The 20,665-nt window shown below is 41.1% G+C and overlaps 1 protein-coding gene and 1 non-coding gene across 2 annotated transcripts in view; both read right to left on the bottom strand.

Moving 5' to 3' along the window:
• Positions 1-20,363, bottom strand: part of LOC120268450 — a 33,612-nt gene extending 13,249 nt beyond the window's left edge. Inside the window, exons 1-2 of the mRNA XM_039275854.1 lie at positions 20,344-20,363; positions 20,106-20,223 (exon numbers count right to left, since the gene is read on the bottom strand). Of these exons, the coding sequence (XP_039131788.1) occupies positions 20,106-20,223; positions 20,344-20,363 (138 nt within the window). The remainder of the gene's footprint in view (positions 1-20,105; positions 20,224-20,343) is intronic.
• On the bottom strand, positions 4,700-4,805 carry LOC120269746. The gene has a single exon (XR_005539384.1). It is a non-coding gene; the product is annotated as a small nucleolar RNA R71 (small nucleolar RNA).
• Positions 20,364-20,665: the final 302 nt, after the last annotated feature.

Below are 20,665 nucleotides of genomic sequence, written 5' to 3'. Positions count from 1 at the left end.
CTAGATAACTGAGAAATGGTTAATACTAATACTTCTGTTCCCTGTGGATTCGACTACCCACTCACCGGGATAATTATTACTTTGACACCAATGTACTTACGATTTACACGCCAATTCAGCCATGTCATCCCCTTTCCCTTCCGATGTGATTTATCCTACCTCCATGTTCCAATAGTTCTTTGCGGTCATGATAAAATGAAGTGCTAAGAGACAAACTCCACTGGGGCTTAGTTACGCAAGCAACAGAGTGAAGTGTTGAAGTAATCCTTAATGTTGGGGCTTAATTCTGACTAGGGGTGTATTGCTTGGACCAAAGGGTTAGATCTATACTAGGGAATAGGGTTTATCACTGATAAGTGGTTGTGTATAGTAATACAAAGTGTTCTTTTCTTACATTGAGCATTAGTTTTATCAGTTTTAGCGCTCATACATGTGTATTTGTGTAATGTTTTGCATGTAGGGTTGTGGAGCCTAATTTGAAAGGAAGAAGTCAATGTAGATAGTGAATGCACTATTTGATGAGTATTTTTATTGGGTTCAAAAATACATGAATGTGTGCCACCTCCATGTATTCAAGTAATCACATGGTTTGGAGGGGCATAAAGGTAGTCACATTTGCATATTCTAACTCGTGCAATGATAGAAAGATCTTGACCAATGAGTATGTTTATTGAAAAAGCGTTGCGATCTACGGCATAAACATGTGCCCGGTTAGGTTGCCTCAATGAAAAACTTGGAACCAAGAGCATTTTGGTGGGGGTGCTGCAACAGGTACTGTAGCAAAATAATGTAGCAATTAACTATAGCAATTACTGTTCACAGCCCGCAGAAAATCAGAATTCTAGAGAATCCACAAGCCCATGTGGAATTTCCATAGGGGTGTGTGGAAATTCCACAAGGGCATGTGGAACATACGTAGGGTCATGTAGATTCCTGATTCCAGCCTATATAAAGCAGCGAACAACACCGATTTCAGGATCATTTTTCCCATCTTTTCTCCAACTTTTGAGAAGCTTGTAGCTAGGGTTTGGAGAGGTATTGGATAGGCTTTTGGAGTGGTTCTATGGCTTTGATACTATGCTTCTCTTGGAAGATAGCTAGTAGAAGAGCTTTCATCGGCACCGATCCACTAAGGTGTGCCCTAGGCTTGACGAGGAGACCTTTGGAGAGGATGAGGCTACTCCACAAGACCATCGACATGACTACTGAGGGGTTTTCCTATGGATTACTTCTTTTTACTTTTGATTTTACTATTGATCGTATCTTGCTCCATGGAGAGCTAAACCGCTTGTGGGTACTTGGATTTGTGAACCCTAGGATGTATTTGTTTCATTAATCTTTAATTGATGTTTTAATTGAGTTCTAATCCTGAATGCTTGTTGAATGATTTCTCCCTTAGTGTGACACTAGGTTTGAGAGTTCATATTGGTAATCATTGTGAGTTAGTGACACTCCACGAGGGTTAGACAAAGTTAGATTGGAGAGGCTCGAGAGGGTGAGTCAAGAGGTAGCGGAGCTTCCCCTTTCTCTTCCAATATGATTTATCCATTTATCCTACCTCCATTTCTTAGAGTTCTTCGCGGTCACAATAGACTAAAGTTTTAAAGGATGAACTCTTCTAGGGCTTAGTTGCGTGAGTTACAGAGTGAACCATTTCAGTGAACTTTAGTATCTGGGGCTTAAATGTGTCTAGGGGCCTTTCGCCTGGAGTAAAGGGTTAGGTCTACATATAGGAATAGGATTTATCACTTGGAATCCCTAGAGCGTGTTGCAACTTTAGACAGTGTGAGGTATTGAGAGTGATCGATTTCTCCACTGGGGCATAGTGTATAGTTAGTCACGATTGAAATTAGGTTTGGGACCATGTTTCTTAGGATGTCTGACAACGCCCCTTGTGTATATCCCGCAAGTGCACGGGTTTGCCGAAGTAATAAAATCCAAGGTGAGTGGGTATCGTATTCACATGGAGTAGGGAGTAAAAATACTTAAATTGTTTCTTAAATAAGCGAAATATGAATAGTGATTTGTGTGACAAAATGTAATGCAAACAAAAGTTAACGAGATAAGAGACAGAGCACAAGTAAAGGAGAGGTAAGGCAATCGATATAAATGGGGTACTCTGATATTGATCCACCTAGGACAATTGTTTCAAGTGCAAAAAACCTCTATTATGCTTCCTAACTAATGCATTAATGAGTCATGGAGATCCTTTAGTAAATGGTTCCAAACCTAAGGTCAACCATGCCTAACCCTATACATGTTCCTGAGGAAAAATTGAACAATCTCTTAACCACACACTCGTATAGAATTACAATGAGTTCTAGGGATTCGAAGTGATAAATCCTCTTTCTATATGTAGACCTAACCCTTTGCTCAAGACGGAAGGTCCCTAGCCACAATAAAACCCTAGATGCTAAAATCACTTCAACACTTCACTCCATTGCACTCACAACTAAGCCCCAGTGGAAGGTCATCCCTTAGCCCATTCACTCTACTATGACCACAAAGAACTCGAGGAATTGGAGGTAGAATAAATCATGCCAGAGGGGAAAGGGGATGCTCCGCTACCTCTCAACTCACCCTCTCAACCCTCTCCAATTGAACTTTGTCTAACTCTCGTGGTGTGTCACTCACTCACAAGGGTTACCAAAAAAAACTCTTAACCCTAGTGTCACTCTAAAGGAGTATTCATACAATCAATGCATTCAAGATTGGAACTCAATAAAAACATCAATTAATGAGAGCATAATAACAAGGTTCAATGAAAAGAATACATCCTAGGGTTCACAATCCAAGTACCCACTAGGGGGTTTACCTCTCTATGGAGCTAATTACAATCAATTAAATCAAATGTATAAGAAATAAATCCATAGAACACACTCTCAATAGTCATGACGATGGTCTTGTTGAGAGTCCTCTAATCTTCGAAAGGTCCCTTTATCCGGCCTAGGATACACCTCGCCGAATTGGTGCCGATGAAAGCTCTCCCAATAACCTTCTTCCAAACGGAGCGTGATGTTGGAGCCATAGAACCTCTCCCAATCTATAGCCAATACCTCTCAAAACCCTAGCTGCAATCCTCTCTTAAGTTGGGGAAAAGATGGAGAAAATAATATTGAAATTGGGGCTGAAATCGGCTTTTTAAAGGGCTTGAATTGGGAATCCACTCACGCCTGTGGATATTCCACACGGGCTTGTGTAATTAACACACAGGTGTGTGTAATTTCCAGACGCCCGTGTGGTTTCTCTGGCCAACTCCTTCTTCGGCCGGTTGTGAACAGTACCTACTACAGTGTTTTGCTACAATACCCATCTACAGTACCGGTCTGAAACACTTCTGAACCTATGCTTTAATCGAGGTAATGTAAACGGGCACATGTTGACGTCGTAGATCGCTTTGCTTCTTCAATGAATAGCCACATTGGTGGAGATCTTGTTACACATGCACAAGCCGGAATACTTAGAATGTCACTACCTTTGTGCCCCTCCAAATCATTGTGCTAGCTTGAATACAAGGAGGTTGGCACACATTCTAGCATCTTGAACCAGACTTATGTCTTCGCATCTGAACTTCTCATGATTTCCTCCAAATGGTGCAGTCACGATATACATTGGCTTCTTTCTCTAAAATTCGGCTTCACAACCTAATATGCATGAAAGTAACATAAATACACATATATTAGTGTTAAAACTAGATAAAAGTAATGATCATCATAATGAAAGAATATTTCGCATTCTTATCACACAAGCACTTATCAATGTCCACGACCCATTGAGCATTGTTAGGAAGTATAATAGCTGGTTTTGCAATTGAATTGATAATCATAGGCAGAACAATATCCGAGTACCCCACTTCTTATCGATTGCGTTTCCTCTCACTTATTTGTGCTTCTCTTTCTTATTTCTTTTGTTTTGTCTACATTACATCTTATCAACACAATCATTATTTCATCTTCACTTAGTTAAGTTGCAATCTTGGTGTTTTTATTCCCTACTTCCTGTAGATACGTTACCCACTTGCCTAGGTTTTATTACTTAGACAAACTCGTGCACTTGCGGGTCACATGCAAGGCGTGTGTCAAGTTTTTGGCGCCGTTGCTAGGTAGTAGGTGTTTAGAGATACTTTGCACTTTGCTAGTTTAGCTATTCATTCATTCACTCTAATTCACATCTCCTTATCCTATCATTGTTCTGATTTGTTTTCTTTTGTTTTGGTGCAGCTCCATGTTATGAAAGGAGGAAACCCTTCAAAACTCATTGAAGGTGATCCTGAACTCGAACGTACACTCAAAAGAAGGGGTAAAGAACCTGTGCAAGAACCGTGCAATCAAGTTGAAATTGAACTTGAAGGGTCAAAGAATATGGCAGAGCAAAATGAACAACAGGGAACATTTTTGACTATACTAGACCCTCATTTTGGGCACAAAATCTATTATTATTCAACCCCTGATTACAGCTCCAAATTTTGAGCTAAATCCGGCATTCATCCAGATGATTCAGTAGTCAGCTTAGTTCAATGGTTTGACCGATGAGGATCCAAATAATCACATTGAAAACTTCTTGGAAGTTTGTGACATTCTGAAGATCAACGGATTTTCGGATGAGGCTTTCAGTTGAGAGTTTTCCCATTCTCTCTCAAAGGAAGAGCCAAGCAGTGGTTTCATTCCTTAGCCAAAGCATCCATCTGGGAAAGTCAGTAAAGCTTCATAATGAGATATCATCATTTGTTCAGATGGAGCTTGAATCTTTCTTTGAGACGTCAGAGTGATTCAAGGATCTCTTTCAAAGTGTCCACAACACGGATTTCCCAAATGGTTTACAACTGGTTGAATCTAAGTACAAGACAACTTTTAGATGTCGCCGCAGGAGGTACAATGGAAAGCAAGACCCTTGATAAAGCCCGACAATTGTAGATGAAATAGCCATGAATAGCTACCAATGGAATGCAAAAGAAAGGATGAAAGTGGTCGGACTCCATGAGATTCACGTGGTTACATCTTTGGCAGCCCAAGTAGAGGCATTGAGCAAGAAATTGGATACATTGATTTCATCTAGGGTGTTCGCTATCATGAGTTGTGATGGTTGTGGTGGTTCATATATGCCGTTTGATTGTTCTATTTCAATTGCTACTTCAGCCCCGACAGAACAAGTAACTTTGTAGGCAATTCAGGAAGAGTACTAGGAAATCTTTTTAGCAACACCTACAATGAAGGGTGAAGAAACCACCCTAATTTCTCATGGAGTAACCAAGGGAGCTTGCCGAGTAACACCGAGACCAATCCACGAGAACATATAAAGCCGATCACTTTGAGAAGTGGTCGTGAGGTCGAGGGTAAGCTTCCAAGTGAGAAGACCAATGTTGAAGCACCCGAGGTCATGGATGTTAAGGAGAATTGATAAGTGCTTGTGTGTTAAGAATGTGAAGTGTTCTTTCTGTACAATGAGCATTACTTTTATTAGGTTTAAGACCTAATACATGTGTATTTGTGTTCTTTTGCACAGGTAGGGTTGTGAAGCTATGTTTTAAGAAAAAGAAGACAAAAGTAGATCGCGAATGCACCATTTGATGAAATCTTGGAAGGAACAAACGCAAAGCAAGTTGGACTCAAAGATACGTGAATGTGTGGCAACCTCCATGTATTCAAGCAATTACAATAATTTGGAGGGGTACAAGGGCAGTCACATTTGCGTATCCCGACTTGTGCATTGATAGCAAGATCTTCACCAATGAACCCGTTTATTGAAAAAGTGACACGATCTATGGCATAAACGTGTGCTCATTTATGTTGCCTCGATGAAAAATGGATTCAGGAGTATTTTTGGCGGAGTACTGTAGTAATCGTAGTAAAATCACTGTAGCAGTTTAACGTAGCATTTTATTGTTCACAGCCGGCCGAAAATCAGAATTCCAGAGAATTCACATGGGCGTGTGGAAATTCCACACGTCTGTGTGGATGCTCGATTCAAGCCCTTTAAAAGCCGCGATTCAGCCTCGATTTTTCTTTCTTTTCCCCTATATTTTATTCCACCTTTCCCCATCTTTGGAGACGCCGGCGGCTAGGGTTTGGAGAGGCTTTGGCAAGGCTTTGGAGAGGTTTGATGGCCTTCGACACCGCATTTCCTTCGGAAGAGAGCTATTGAGGGAGTTTTCTTCAGCACCGATCCGTTAAGGTGTGCCCTAGGTTTGACGAGGGGACCTTTGATGAATACGCGGCCGATCCACAAGACCTTCGACACGAACGCAAGAGGGTTTTCATTTATGGATTGTATCTTTATACTTTTGATTTCATTATCTATTATATTTTGCTCCATGGAGAACTAAACCTCTAGTGGGTACTTGGGTATTTGTAAACCCTAGGATGTATTAGTTTCATTGAATCTTTTTATTATGCTTTTAATTAATTGATATTATTGTGAGTTCCAATCTTGAATGTTTCATTGCGTGAATACTCCCTTAGAGTGACACTAGGGTTGAGAGTTCTTGTTGGTAACCTTGTGAGTGAGTGACACACCACGAATGTTAGACAAAGCTAGGTTAGAGAGGATTGAGAAGGTGAGTCGAGAGGTACAGGAGCGTCCGCTTTCCCCTCTGATGTGTTAAATTCTACCTCCGTTCCTCGAGTTCTTTGCAGCCACAATAGAGTGAATGGTCTAAGGGATGACCTTCCCCTGCGGCTTAGTTGCGGATGTAACGGAGTGAAGCGCAGAAGTTATCTTAGTATCTAAGGCTTAATTGTGGTTAGGGACCTTCGACCTGGACCAAAGGGTTAGGTCTACAATTAGGAAGAGATTTATCACTTGGAATCTCTAGAACTTATTGCAATTCTATACGAGTGCGAGGTGTTGAGATTGTTCGATTTCTCCTCCGGGACATGTATAGAGTTAGGCATGGTTGACCTTATATTTGGGATCATGTAATTAAGGATTTCCATGACTCATTGTTGCATCAATTAGGAAGTATAATAGAGGGTTCTTGCACTTGAAATGATTGTCCTAGGTGGAACAATATCCGAGTACCCCATTTATCGTTGATTGCCTCTCCAATCTTTTACTTGCGCCTCCTTTATCTTTTCATATTTTTATTTGCATTGAGTTTGTTTCCACCTCACTTTCAACATATTTTCATTCTACTTAAATAGCAATCTTGGTGGTTCTAAGCACTATTCCCTGAGGATTCGACTATCCTCTCACCGGGGTATTATTACTTCTACACCCATGCACTTGCGGTTTACACTCATATTTGGACGTGTCAAGTTTTTGGCGCCATTGCCGGGGAATAGGCATTTAGAAACACTTTTCACTTTGCTATTTTAACTATTTATTATTCATTCTATTTCACACTTTCTTATTCTTCCATCATGCTCATTTATTTTCTTTTGTCATGTCTTACTTTTTCTTGCAAGGAGTTTAAATAATGATTGATCCGCTTATTGCTCTATATTCTCGAATTGAAGCTCTGAGTGAAAAAGTTGATAGAATTTTTGCTTCACAACAACAGTGCATTCCTTGTTGCAACACATATCATCCAATTGAAAAGGTCTACCCAAACTTCTTGTAGAATAGTGATGGACAATATTGGGAAGCCCCTTAAGAGGAATGTCAAAAGGGTGAGATACTCGGAGAGGATGCACTTCAGTTGCAAAGAGTATTAGCTAACTTCATTGAAGCACCCGATGTCTGCATCCAAAATATGGAGACCACACTAAGATGTCATGAGGCCTCCTATAAAAACCTTGAGCATCAATTAGGAGGGATACTTGACACACTTTTCAAGGAACAACAAGCATTTGAGCAAGCAATTCAAGTTCCTTGTAGAGATGATGTGGTAGTGAACAACAATGAAGAAGTTGCGCAAATTGAGTTCATTGGCGCAGAAAATGAAAAGGGAGAAGCTGAATACCATTTTCAGATTTTGGACAGTGTGAATGAAGATTGTGCTTCTAAGTGAGAAAATTTTCAAGGGTATTTGCTATTGTCATGTTCCTTTCAAGATGAAAATATACAAGAAGAAGTAAATCCTAAGGAAATGGAATAAGCACCACTCTTTGGGATTGATCAATTCATAAATTGCAAGAAAGAGATTTTGGGTTTGGGAGAAGATGTGGGTAGGAGATTGAAACCATCCAATGACCCACCTGTGCTAAGCTTGGACAATTCCCGACCTAAATTGTTTCCTTGGTGGCCAAAGGTAAGATGGTTGGACTCTCCAACAAATATTCCACCCAGACAAGTAGATTCTTGGTTTAAAGGAAGTAGCTATGTAATGTCTAATTGGGAGGAATACACTCTTTTCAAGCCTCCATATGGTAAGGAAGAGTTAAGTCAAGCTAAGTGATGTAAAACAAGCGCTTCTTGGAAGGCAACCCAAGTTTTTAATGTTTTTCTAGTTTTTAGTTAGTATTTGCATGAATAAGGCCTTTAGTGTTGGAATCTTGATTCTTAGATGTTTTCGCTGTGATTTTCTTGAGGACATTGTGGTGTTATCATGTGCCTAATCATGTGTGGCGAAGAATCTTGGTCGTTTGAGCACATTTTTCATGTTTTCTCTGGTTAAAATTGCATTATTAGGCAGGCTCTGAGTGTATATTTGTGTTTAGGATTTTTTTTTCAGAGCCTGCAAAGTTTTCTAAGTGTCCAGAGAAAATACACGCCCGTGTTGAATTTTCGCACGGGCGTGCGTTTTCGTTCAGAGCTCATCCTGAGACAACACAGGGGCATGGACTTGCCCCTGTAAGCGACCTTGTGATGGCCCACGCCCGTGTGGAATTTCTGCAAGGGCGTGTGTTTCTCTGCAGAGAATTTCTTCTCCATCCTGAGAAGACACAGGGATGTGCATCTGCCCCTGTAAATTGCCCAGTAAAGATCCACGCCTGTGTGGAATTGTCACACGGGCGTGTGAAACACTTAGAGAATTTTCTCGGTTGAACAGAGAAGCTATAGGGGTGTGCGGTGCCCCTCTGGTTCTCTCTTGGGGAGTCACACGAGTGTGGGTAATTTCCCCACGCCCGTGTGGATGCACAAAAACTCAAGAGCTGCGGGTTTTCTTTAAAATCTTTTCAGTTTTCTTCATCTTTACACTCCTAATCACTCAGAGAACACCCTTGCACTCTCCTGACCTCTCACCATCGTTTTAAATGGTTGTTACTTGAGTTTTCCTGCCATTTTCTAGTCTCTCATTCTCATTTCGTCGGTAAGCTTCTCTTTCTCTTTTCTTCTCCCAATCTTTATTTATTTTGCAGCACTAGCGTCATCTTCACCAGCAGGACAATAGATGCACTAGCAATTGACACCTACACTTGAGCCGTCTTTACCTTCTCTATTCTTATTTTTTGCATTTTATTTTGTGCATTTTATTTTGGACATGTGTGCTCAGAAAGGATCTTCCTTCTAAGTTTATCTTTTAATTTTGTCTCAAGTTGTATTTCATTGCTCTATTTTTTTTATATACTCAAGTTGTTTTTGTTTATTGAGCTTCACTGAACCCCCTTACGTATGCGTGAAGATGGTCTTGTCAGTATGGAAATTGAGGATTAGTCATAGACACGGTCAAGCCGTGTGTGCTTTACAACCCATTGGAATTAAACTCCCAAGGATTTAGCTCCATCAAACGCACCACTAGGAGTCAAGGGAGTATTGTTTCAATTTCCAACTCCCACATGTGTTCTAAATTGTATTACTTTTATTGTGCTTGCATGTGTACATTGAGGAAAATGTACATCTTAAGTGTGGGGGGTAGTTCACATTGCACATGGCTTTTACACAAGTTTTAATTAACATACATGCTCACGTAGCCAATGGCCATTCACCTTAGTTGCAATGATTGTATTCTTGAGTATAGGAGAATTTTTAACATTGAATGTTCTCATGCTCTAGTTCTTGCTTGACTTTTTAGAAATTTTTGCCCGATTTACACTTGTGCACTACTCACTCTTTAAACTCTTTTGGAAACTCAAGTTTGACATTAAAGGGACTAGTTTTAGTTTTGTTTCTTATGTTATTTTGCTGATAAAATAAATGAAAATGAAAAGAAGGAACAAAATAGTTTTCTTGTTTATTTTGCATTTTGGGTGGAAAGAGCTACCACCTATGAAGTATGACGCTACTCTGATAAGTCGGATACTAGTTATGCCTTAATGAGAGAAAGAGCTATCTCATAGGATGAGTGAAAGCTACCACTCCGATAGAAAGAGCTACCACCTCGAAAGTGTGAAAGCCACCTTAGCGTCCGCTTGGGAAAAGGCTACCTTAAAGAATGTGTGAAGATGCTACCATCTTTAAAATTGGTGTTGCTTTCTTGTTATAGATAAATAAGTCCCTTATACTTAGAGCTTTGAGAAGTATACTTTGGGTTGATTTGAGTGAGTCTACATACTTTCACGATTTTGGGTTTGTTGTCCTTTTTTATTCAAGTTTTTAGCTAGAGCTTTGATTTTTCATGTTTAGTGTTGAAATTTCCCTTACTTGTAGAATGCTCTCTTTGTATACTTTGGTGAACCTAAGGCCAAGTACTTACAATATTTCCTTCATCTATGCACAAAATGTTTAATTTTTTGCTTGAGGACAAGCAAAAGTTTAAGTGTGGGAGAGTTTGATAAGTGCTTGTGCGATATGAATGCGAAGCATTCTTCCCTTATGTTAAGCATTACCTTTCTCGGGGTTTTACACTAATATGTGTGTTTTTATGTTACTTTTATACAGGTGGGGTTGTGAGGCCAATTATGAAGGAAAGAAGCCAATTTGGATCAGAATGCACTGATTTTGGAGGAAATCTTGCTAAGGTTCAAACGCGAAGACATATTTTGGGTATGAGATGCTAGATTGTGTGCCAACCTCCTCGTATTTGAGTTAGGACAACCATTTGGAGAGGCACAAGGGCAGCCATACTCAAGTATTCTGACTTATACATAAAGAACAAGATCTCCACCAACTTTTCCATCATTGAAGAAGCAAAGCGATCCACGACGTGAACGTGTGTTCGTTTGTGTTACCTCAATGAGAGTATGGATTCGGGAAGTATTTCAGTCCAGATACTGTAGCATAGCAATGCAGTGACACTACAGGAAGCAGTGTAGCAGCACTGTTCACAGCTGGCCGAGAAAGCTGTAGAACAGAGAATCCACAAGGGCGTGTGGAAATTTCATACGCCTGTGTGAAGAATCCACAGGGGCGTGTGGATACCTGATTCCAGCCCTATTTAAAGCCGATTCAGCCCTGATTTCAGCATTCTTTTCTCCATCTTTTCCCCAACTTGAGAGAGGGCTTCCACTAGGGTTTTGAAAGATATTGGCTAGGGTTTTGGAGAGGTTCTACTGCTCCGACATCATCATCTCTTTGGAAGAAGGTTGGTAGGGGAGCTTCCGTCGAGGCGTATTCTATACCGGACAAGGGAATCTTTGGACGATGAGTAGAGGACTTTCCACAAGATCATCGACACGACTATTGAGGGGGTTTTTTTTATGGATTCATTGCTTTTACATTCTATTTCTTTGATTGTACTTAGCTCCATGGAGAGCTAAACCCCTAGTGGGTACTTGGGTATTTGTGAACCCTAGGATGTATTCATTTATTTGAATCTCTTTACTATGCTTTCAATTAATTGATGCTTATTAGGAGTTCCAACCTTAAATGCTTCATTGTGTGAATACTCCCCTAGACTGACACTAGGGTTGAGAGTTCTTATTGGTAACCTTGTAAGTGAGTGACACACCACGAGTCTTAGACAAAGCTAGGTTGGAGAGGGTTGAGAGTGTGAGTCGAGAGGTACAGGAGCGTCCCTTTTCCCCTATGATGTGTTAGATTCTACCTCCGTTCCTCGAGTTCTTTGCGGCCACAATAGAGTAAATGGTCTAAGGGATAACCTTTCGCTAAAGCTTAGTTGAGGGTGAAATGAAGTGAAGTGTAGAAGTGATCTTAGTATCTAGGGCTTAATTGTGGTTAGGGACCTTTCACCTAGACCAAAGGGTTAGGTCTATAATTAGAAAGAGATTTATCACTTGGAATCCCTAGTGCTCATTGCAATTCTATGCGAGTGCGAGGTTGAGAGGTTATCCAATCTCTCCTCAGGGACATGTATAGAGTTAGGCATGGTTGACGTTAGATTTAGGACTATGTAATTAAGGATTTCCATGACGCACTATTGCATTAATTAGGAAACATAATAGAGGGTTCTTGCACTTGAAACGATTGTCCTAGGCGGAGCAATATCCGGGTACCCCATCTTTATCGATTGCCTTACCTTCTCCTTTACTTGTGCTCTTTTACTTGTTGTTTTTACTTTTGAGAATTGAATCATTGTCACATATATCACTATTCATCTTTCACATAGCTAAGAAGCGAATTAAGTGTTTTTATTCCCTACTCCTTATGGATACGTACCCACTCATCCGGGATTATTACTTTGACAAACCCATGCACTTTGTGGGATATAAGCAAGGGGACTTTGTCAAATTTTTGACGCCATTGTCGAGGACATGTATAGAGTTAGGCATGGTTGGAAACTCAAGTTTGATGTTAAAGGGACTAGTTTCAGTTTTGTTTCTTATGTTATTTTGCTGAAAAAAAAAATTGAAAATGAAAAGAATGAATAAAATAGTTTTCTTGTTTATTATGCATTTTTGGTGAAAAGAGCTACCACCAATGAAGTATGAAGCTACTCTCATAAGTCAGATACTAGTTATGCCCTAATGAGAGAAAGAGCTATCTCATAGGATGAGTAAAAGCTACCACTCCGGTAGAAAGAGCTACCACCTCGAAAGTGTGAAAGCCACCTTAGCGTCCGCTTGGGAAGGGGCTACCTTAGAGAATGTGTGAAGCTACTACCGTCTTTGAAATTGGTGTTGCTTTCTTGTTATAAATAAATAAAGTCCCTTATACTTAGAGCTTTGAGGAGTATACTTTGGGCTGACTTGAGTGAGTCCACACACTTTCACGATTTCGGGTTTGTTGTCCTTTTTCATTCAAGTTTTTAGCTAGAGCTTCGATTTTTCATGTTTAGTGTTGAAATTTCCCTTACTTGTAGAATGCTCTCTTTGTATACTGATTAGTGCTTGTGCGATATGAATGCGAAGCGTTCATTCCTTATGTTGAGCATTACTTTTCTCGGGTTTTTACACTAATATGTGTGTTTTTATGTTACTTTCGTGCAAGTAGTGTTGTGAGGCCAAGTATGAAGGAAAGAAGCCAATGTGGATCGTAATGCACCGATTTTGGAGGAAATCTTGCTAAGGTTCAAACGCGTAGACATAGGTTGGGTGTGAGATGCTAGAGTGTGTGCCAACCTCCTCGTATTCTAGTTGGCACATCTATTTAGAGGGGCACAAGGGCAGTCACACTCGAGCATTCCAACTTATGCACATAGAACAAGAGCTCCACCAACTTGTCTATCATTGAAGAAAAAAGTGATCCACGACGTGAACGTGTGCCGTTTGCGTTACCCCCGATGAAAGTATGGATTTTGGAAGCTATTCAGTACTGTTCACAGCCGGCCGAGAAAACAAGAATTCAGAGGATCCACACGGGCGTGTGGAAATTATCCACGCTAGTGTGGAAATTCCACATGGGCGTGTGAAAAATCCACAGGCCCGTGTAGTCACCCGATTCCAGCCATATTTAAAGATGATTCAGCCCCGATTTCAGTATTCTTTAATCCATCTTTTCCCAAACTTCAGAGAGGGCTTCGGCTAGGGTTTTGAGGGGTATTGGCTAGGGGTTTGGAGAGGTTCTACGGCTCTGACATCACGCGTCATTTGGAAGAAGGTTATTGGGAGAGTTTTCGTCGGCACCTATCCGGCGAGATGTATCCTTGGCCGGACAAAGGATCCCTTATGACGAGTAGAGGACTCTCCACAAGGCCATCGACACGACCATCGAGGGGGTTTTTCTATGGATTCATTGCTTTTACATTCTATTTCTTTGATTATATTTAGCTCCATGGAGAGCTAAACCCCTAGTGGGTACTTGGGTATTTGTAAACCCTAGGATGTATTCATTTCGTTGAATCTCTTTATTATGCTTTCAATTAATTGATGTTTATTGTGAGTTCCAACCTTGAATGCTTGATTGTATGGACATTTCCCCTAGAGTGACACTAGGGTTGAAAGTCCTTGTTGGTAACCTTATGAGTGAGTGAAACACCACGAGTATTAGACAAAGCTAGGTTGGAAAGGGTTGAGAGGGTGAGTCGAGAAGTACAGGAGCGTCCCCTTTCCCCTCCGACGTGATAGATTCTACCTCTATTCCTTGAGTTCTTTGAGGCCATAATAGAGTGAATGGTCTAAGGGATGACCCTCTGCTGGGGCTTAGTTACGAGTGCAACGGAGTGAAGCATCGAGGTGATCTTAGCATCTAGGGCTTAATCGTGGTTAGGGACCTTCCACCTGGACCAAAGGGTTAGGTCTATAACTAGGAAGAGATTTATCACTTGGAATCCCTAGAGCTCATTGCAACTCTATGCGAGTGCGAGGTGTTGAGATTGTTCGATTTCTCCTACGGGACATGTATAGAGTTAGGCATAGTTGACCTTACATTTGGGACTATGTAATGAAGGTTTTCCACGACTCACTATTGCATTGATTAGGAAGCATAATAGAGGGTTCTTGCACTGGAAGGGATCGTCCTAGGCAGAGCATTATCCGAGTACCCCATCTTTATCGATTACCTTACCTTCTCCTTTACTCGTGCTCTCTTACTTGTTGATTTTACTTTTGAGAATTGAATCATTGTCACACTTATCACTATTGATTTTTCACATAGCTAAGAAGCGGATTAAGTGTTTTTATTCCCAACTCCCTGTGGATTCGATACCCTCTCATCCGGGATTATACTTTGACAATCCCGTGCACTTGCGGGATATACGTAAGGGGACCTTGTCATATACTTTGGTGAACCTAAGGCCAAGCACTTCCAATATTTCCTTCATCTATGCACAAAATGTTTAATTTTTGCTTGACGACAAGCAAAAGCTTAAGTGTGGGGGAGTTTGATAAGTGCTTGTCTGTTAAGAATATGAAATGTTCTTTCTTTACAATGAGCATTACTTTTATCAGGTTTAAGCCCTAATACATGTGTATTTGTGTTCTTTTATGCAGGTAGGGTTGTGAAGCTATGTTTTAAGAAAAAGAAGGCAAAAGTAGATCGCAAATGCACTATTTGATGAAATCTTGGAAGGAACAAATGCGAAGACACAAATTGGGTTCGAAGATACGTGAATGTGTGCCAAGCTCCATGTATTCAAGCAATTACAATGATTTAGAGGGGCACAAGGGCAGTCACATTTGCATATCCCGACTTGTGCATTGATAGCAAGATCTTCACCACTGAACATGTTTATTGAAAAATCGACGTGATCTATGGCATAAACATGTGCCCGTTTATGTTACCTCGATGAAAACTGGATTTGGGAGTATTTTTGGTGGAATACTGTAGCAGTTTATTATAGCATTTTGCAGTTCATAGCCGGCCAAAAATCAGAATTCCAGATAATTCACACGGGCGTGTGGAAATTCCACAAACCCCTGTGGAAATTCCGCAGGGGCGTGTGGAAATTCCACATGCCCGTGTGGATGCCCGATTCCAGCCCTTTAAAAGCCGCGATTCAGCCCTGATTTCTCTATCTTTTTCCCTATCTTTTCTTCCACCTTTCCCCATCATTAGAGGCGCCAGCGGCTAGGGTTTAGAGAGGCTTTTGCAAGGCTTTGGAGATGTTTGACGGCCTTCGACACCGCGTTTCCTTTGGAAGAGAGCTATTGGGGGAGCTTTCGTCGGCACAGATCCAGCGAGGTGTGCCCTAGGTTTGACGGGGGAACCTTTGAAGAAGACGTGACCGATCCACAAGACCTTCGACACGAACACAAGAGGGTTTTCATTCATGGATTGCATCTCTATACTTTTGATTTCATTATCTATTGTATTTTGCTCCATGGAGAGCTAAACCTCTAGTGGGTAATTGGGTATTTGTAAACCTTTGGATGTGTTAGTTTTATTGAATCTTTTTATTATGCTTTCAATTAAATGATATTATTGTGAGTTCCAATCTTGAATGTTTGATTGTGTGAATACTCCTTTAGAGTGACACTAGGGTTGAGAGTTCTTGTTGGTAACCTTGTGAGTAAGTGACACACCATGAGTGTTAAACAAAGCTAGGTTGGAGAGGGTTGAGAGGGTGAGTCGATAGTTATAGGAGCGTCCCCTTTCCCCTCCGATGTGTTAAATTCTACCTCCATTCCTCGAGTTCTTTGTGGCCACAATAGAGTGAATGGTCTAAGGGATGACCTTCCACTGGGGCTTAGTTGCGGGTGCAACGGAGTGATCTTAGTATCTAGGGCTTAATTGTAGTTAGGGACCTTCCACATGGACCAAAGGGTTAGGTCTACAATTAGGAAGAGATTTATTACTTAAATCCCTAGAACTTATTGCTATTCTATACGAGTGCGAGGAGTTGAGATTGTTCGATTTCTCCTCCGGGACATGTATACAGTTAGGCATAGTTGACCTTAGATTTGGGATCATGTAATTAAGGATTTCCATGACTCATTGTTGCATCAATTTGGAAATATAATAGAGGGTTATGGCACTTGAAATGATTGTCCTAGGTGTAACAATATCCGGGTACACCATTTATCGTCGATTGCCTCTCCAATCTTTTACTTGCGCCTCCTTTATCTTTTCTTATTTTTATTTGCATTGAGTTTGTTTCCACATCACTTTCAACATATTTTCATTCTAGTTAAATAGCAATCTTGGTGGTTCTAAGCACTATTCCCTGAGGATTAGACTACCCTCTCACCAGGGTATTATTACTTCGACACTCGTGCACTTGCGGTTTACGTGCATATTTGTACGTGTCAAGAATCAAGTGAGAAGATCAATGTTGAAGCACCCAAGGTTGTGGAGGTTAAGGAGAGAGCCAACAAAGAGAAGGTGGTCGTACTCCCACCTTACAAGCCAAGAATCCCTTACCCTTCAACATTCAAGAATAACCAAAATGATGAGTAATTCAAGAAGTTCTTGGGTCTATTCAAGCAATTGTACATCAACATTTCATTTGTCGAGGCATTGTCTCAAATGCCTCGGTATGCTAAGTTCTGGAAAGATCTTTTGACCAACAAGAGGAAGTTAGAAGAGAGTGCATCGGTGATTCTAGATGCCTCTTCTTCAGCGGTGTTGCAAAAGAATATGCCGAACAAGGAAAAAGATCCCCGAAGCTTCATCATCCCATGCAACATTGGCAATTTGGGTGCAGAAATGGCATTGGCAGTTTAAGGGGCCACTATCAACATTATGCCATACTCATTGTTTCAGAAGCTAAGCTTGGGAGAGCATAGGCCCACTCGGATGATATTACAATTAGCGGACCGAACGATAACGCATCCGAGAGGCATCATTGAAAACGTACTTGTCAAGGTTGATAAGAATATCTTCCCTATAGACTTCATAGTGTTGGATGTTGATAAGGATGCAGATGTTCCATTGATATTTGGGAGGTCATTCTTGTGCACTTCCAAGGCACTTATCAAAATGGACGGTGGGGAGTTGACACTGAGGGTTAACGACAATAAGTTTACCTACCGCCTCACTGAAGTCATGCGACATTCTCTTGACTTTGATGATACTCTTTATTTTCTTGACACTACCAATGAACTAATTGATGAATTTGTGGAGGAAATGTTGAATCCGGACCCATACTCGGGGTTACTAGACAAAGAGATGGATACTGAAGATGTGATGATGCTTGGTCGAGAGGAGAAGGTACAACCTATCCCGGGGATCATGAAGAAGTTGCTCTAGAAGATGAAATAAGCAAGGAGATGCCACAAGAAATGCCCTAAGGCTGTTGGGGATGTGCGAGAATGGAACAAGGTTGACAAACCCTTGGGTGGTAACATGCTCGATAACTCTCCCTCTTCCTTCGAAAGACTATGTTCATTGTGCTTCCAAGTCATGGGTAAGAGGAAAGACTTCATCTATGTTCCCTAGTGAGGTAAGACAAGGTACGTCAAGCTAAGTGATGTTCAACAAGCTTGACAAGGTCCCCTTGCGTATATCCTGCAAGTGCACGGGTTTGTCAAAGTAATAATCCCGGGTGAGCGGGTATCGAATCCATAGGGAGTAGGGAATAAAAATGCTTAATTCGATTCTTAGCTATGTAAAATATCAACGATAATGAGTGTGACAATGATTCATTTCTCAACAGTAAAAGCAACAAGTAAGAGAGCAAAAGTAAAGAAGGGGGTAAGGCAATCGATAAAGATGGGGTACCCGGATAATGCTCCACCGAGGATAATTGTTTCAAGTGCAAGAACCATCTATTATGCTTCCTAATCATTACAATGGTGAGTTGTGTAAATCCTTAATTACATAGTCCCAAATCTAAGGTCAACTATGCCTAACTCTATACATGTCCCAGAGGAGAAATCGAACAATCTCAACACCTCGTACTCGCATAGAGTTGCAATGAGCTCTAGGGATTCCAAGTGATAAATCTCTTCCTAATTATAGACCTAACCCTTTGGTCCAGGTGAAAGGTCCCTAACCACAATTGAGCCCTAGATACTAAGATCACCTCAATGCTTCACTCCGTTACACGTGCAACTAAGCCCCAGCAGAAGTCCATCCCTTAGACCATTCACTCTATTATGGCCATAAAGAACTCAAGGAACGGAGGTAGAATCTATCATGCTGGAGGGGAAAGGGGACGCTCCTGTACCTCTCGACTCACCCTCTTAACCCTCTCTAACCTAGCTTTGTCTAACGCTCGTGGTGTGTCACTCACTCACAAGGTTACCAACAAGAACTCTCAACCCTAGTGTCACTCTTGGGGAAATGTTCATACAATCAAGCATTCAAGGTTGGAACTCACAATAAACATCAATTTATTGAAAGCATAATAAAGAGGTTCAAAGAAACAAATACATCCTAGGGTTCACAATACCCGAGTACCCACTAGGGGTTTAGCTCTCCATGGAGCTAAGTACAATCAAAGAAATAGAATGTAAAAGCAATGAATCCATAAAGAAACCCCCTCGATAATTGTGTCAATGGTCTTGTGGAAAGTCCTCTACTCGGTGTCCAAGGATTCCCTCATTCGGTATAGGGTACGCCTCGACGGAAGCTCCACTACCAACCTTCTTCCTAAGGAATGATGATGTCGGAGCGGTAGAACCTCTCCAAAACCTTGGCCAATACCCCTTGAAACCCTAGCCGAAGCCCTCTCTCAAGTTGGGAAAAAGATGGAGAAAAGAATACCAAAATCGGGGCTAAATCGGCTTTAAATAGGGCTGGAATCGGGCGACTACACAGGGGTGGGTGCTCCATGCGCCCGTGCGGAATTTCCAAACGGGCGTGGATAATTTCCACATGCCCGTGTGGATTCTCTATTTCTCTAGTTTCTCGGCCGGCTGTGTGTAGTGCTGCTACAGTATTCAACCTGAATAGCTTCCCAATTCCATACTTTCATCGGGGGTAACGCAACGGGCACACGTTCACGTCGTGGATCACTTGCTTCTTCAATGGTGTACACGTTGGTGGATGTCTTGTTTATGAGCATAAGTCGGAATGCTCGAATGTGACTGCCTTTGTGCCCCTCTAAATAGATGTGCCCACTCGAATACGAGGAGGTTGGCACACACTCTGGCATCTCACACCTGACCTATGTCTTCGCATTTGAACCTTAGCAAGATTTCCTCCAAAATTGGTGCATTATGATCCACATTGGCCTATTTTCTTCATACTCAGCCTCACAACCCTACCTGCATAAAAGTAACATAAAAACACACATATTAGTGTAAAAACCTGAGAAAAGTGATGCTCAACATAAGGAATGAACGCTTCGCATTCGTATCACACAAGCACTTATCAAAGCTCTTCTTGGAGGCAACCCATGTTCTTTACTGTTTTCTAGTGTTTAGTTTAGTATTTGTATGAATAAGGTTTTAAGTGTTGTTGTCTTGAATTATAAATGTCTTTGCTGTGATTTCTTGTGAATTATTTGGTGTTATCTTGTGCTTAAATGTGTTTGGTGAAGTTGTTGGTTGTCTGCGCAGTTGCCGAGGAACCCAAGAATGCTAGGTAGACCTGACCGCGGTTCGGTTCGAACCGTAGAACCAAACCGGAACCGCCACTATTAGAACCGAACCAGAACCGTATAAAAGGTTCCGGTTCCAAACCGGAACCTTAACCGGAACTTTAAGGTTCCGGTTAAGGTTCTTATGAGTTGAAAACCGGAACCTGAACCGAACCGGAACCGAACCGCCGGTTCCGGTTCTATTTTTTATTTTTTTAAATAAAATATATATATAATATAATTTTTTATATTTTTTAATTAATTGGAATTAAATTATTTAGAACCGAACCGGAACCGGAACCATATTGGAACCGAACCGAGAACCGGAACCTTATGACTATGGTTCGGTTCCGGTTCTATAGTTTATAAAACCGGAACCGGCGGTTTTGAACCGGAACCGAACCGGAACCGAACCGTGGTCAGGTCTAATGCTAGGAAAACCTTTAGCTCACTGCTCTAGTTATTTATCTTTGTCATTTTAAATATTTGCCTTTGTATGTGTCTTTTACCATTTTGTGCATATTTACTTATTTTGTTTCTTTTGGTTTTTCTTTGATTGCTTATTTTTGCTAGTTTTGTTTATTTACATAGGGCCATGGACTTTGA

Source organism: Dioscorea cayenensis, chromosome 9 (genome assembly GCF_009730915.1).
Source record: "Dioscorea cayenensis subsp. rotundata cultivar TDr96_F1 chromosome 9, TDr96_F1_v2_PseudoChromosome.rev07_lg8_w22 25.fasta, whole genome shotgun sequence".
NCBI lineage: Eukaryota > Viridiplantae > Streptophyta > Magnoliopsida > Dioscoreales > Dioscoreaceae > Dioscorea > Dioscorea cayenensis.
This window is presented reverse-complemented; position numbering and strand designations above follow the sequence as displayed.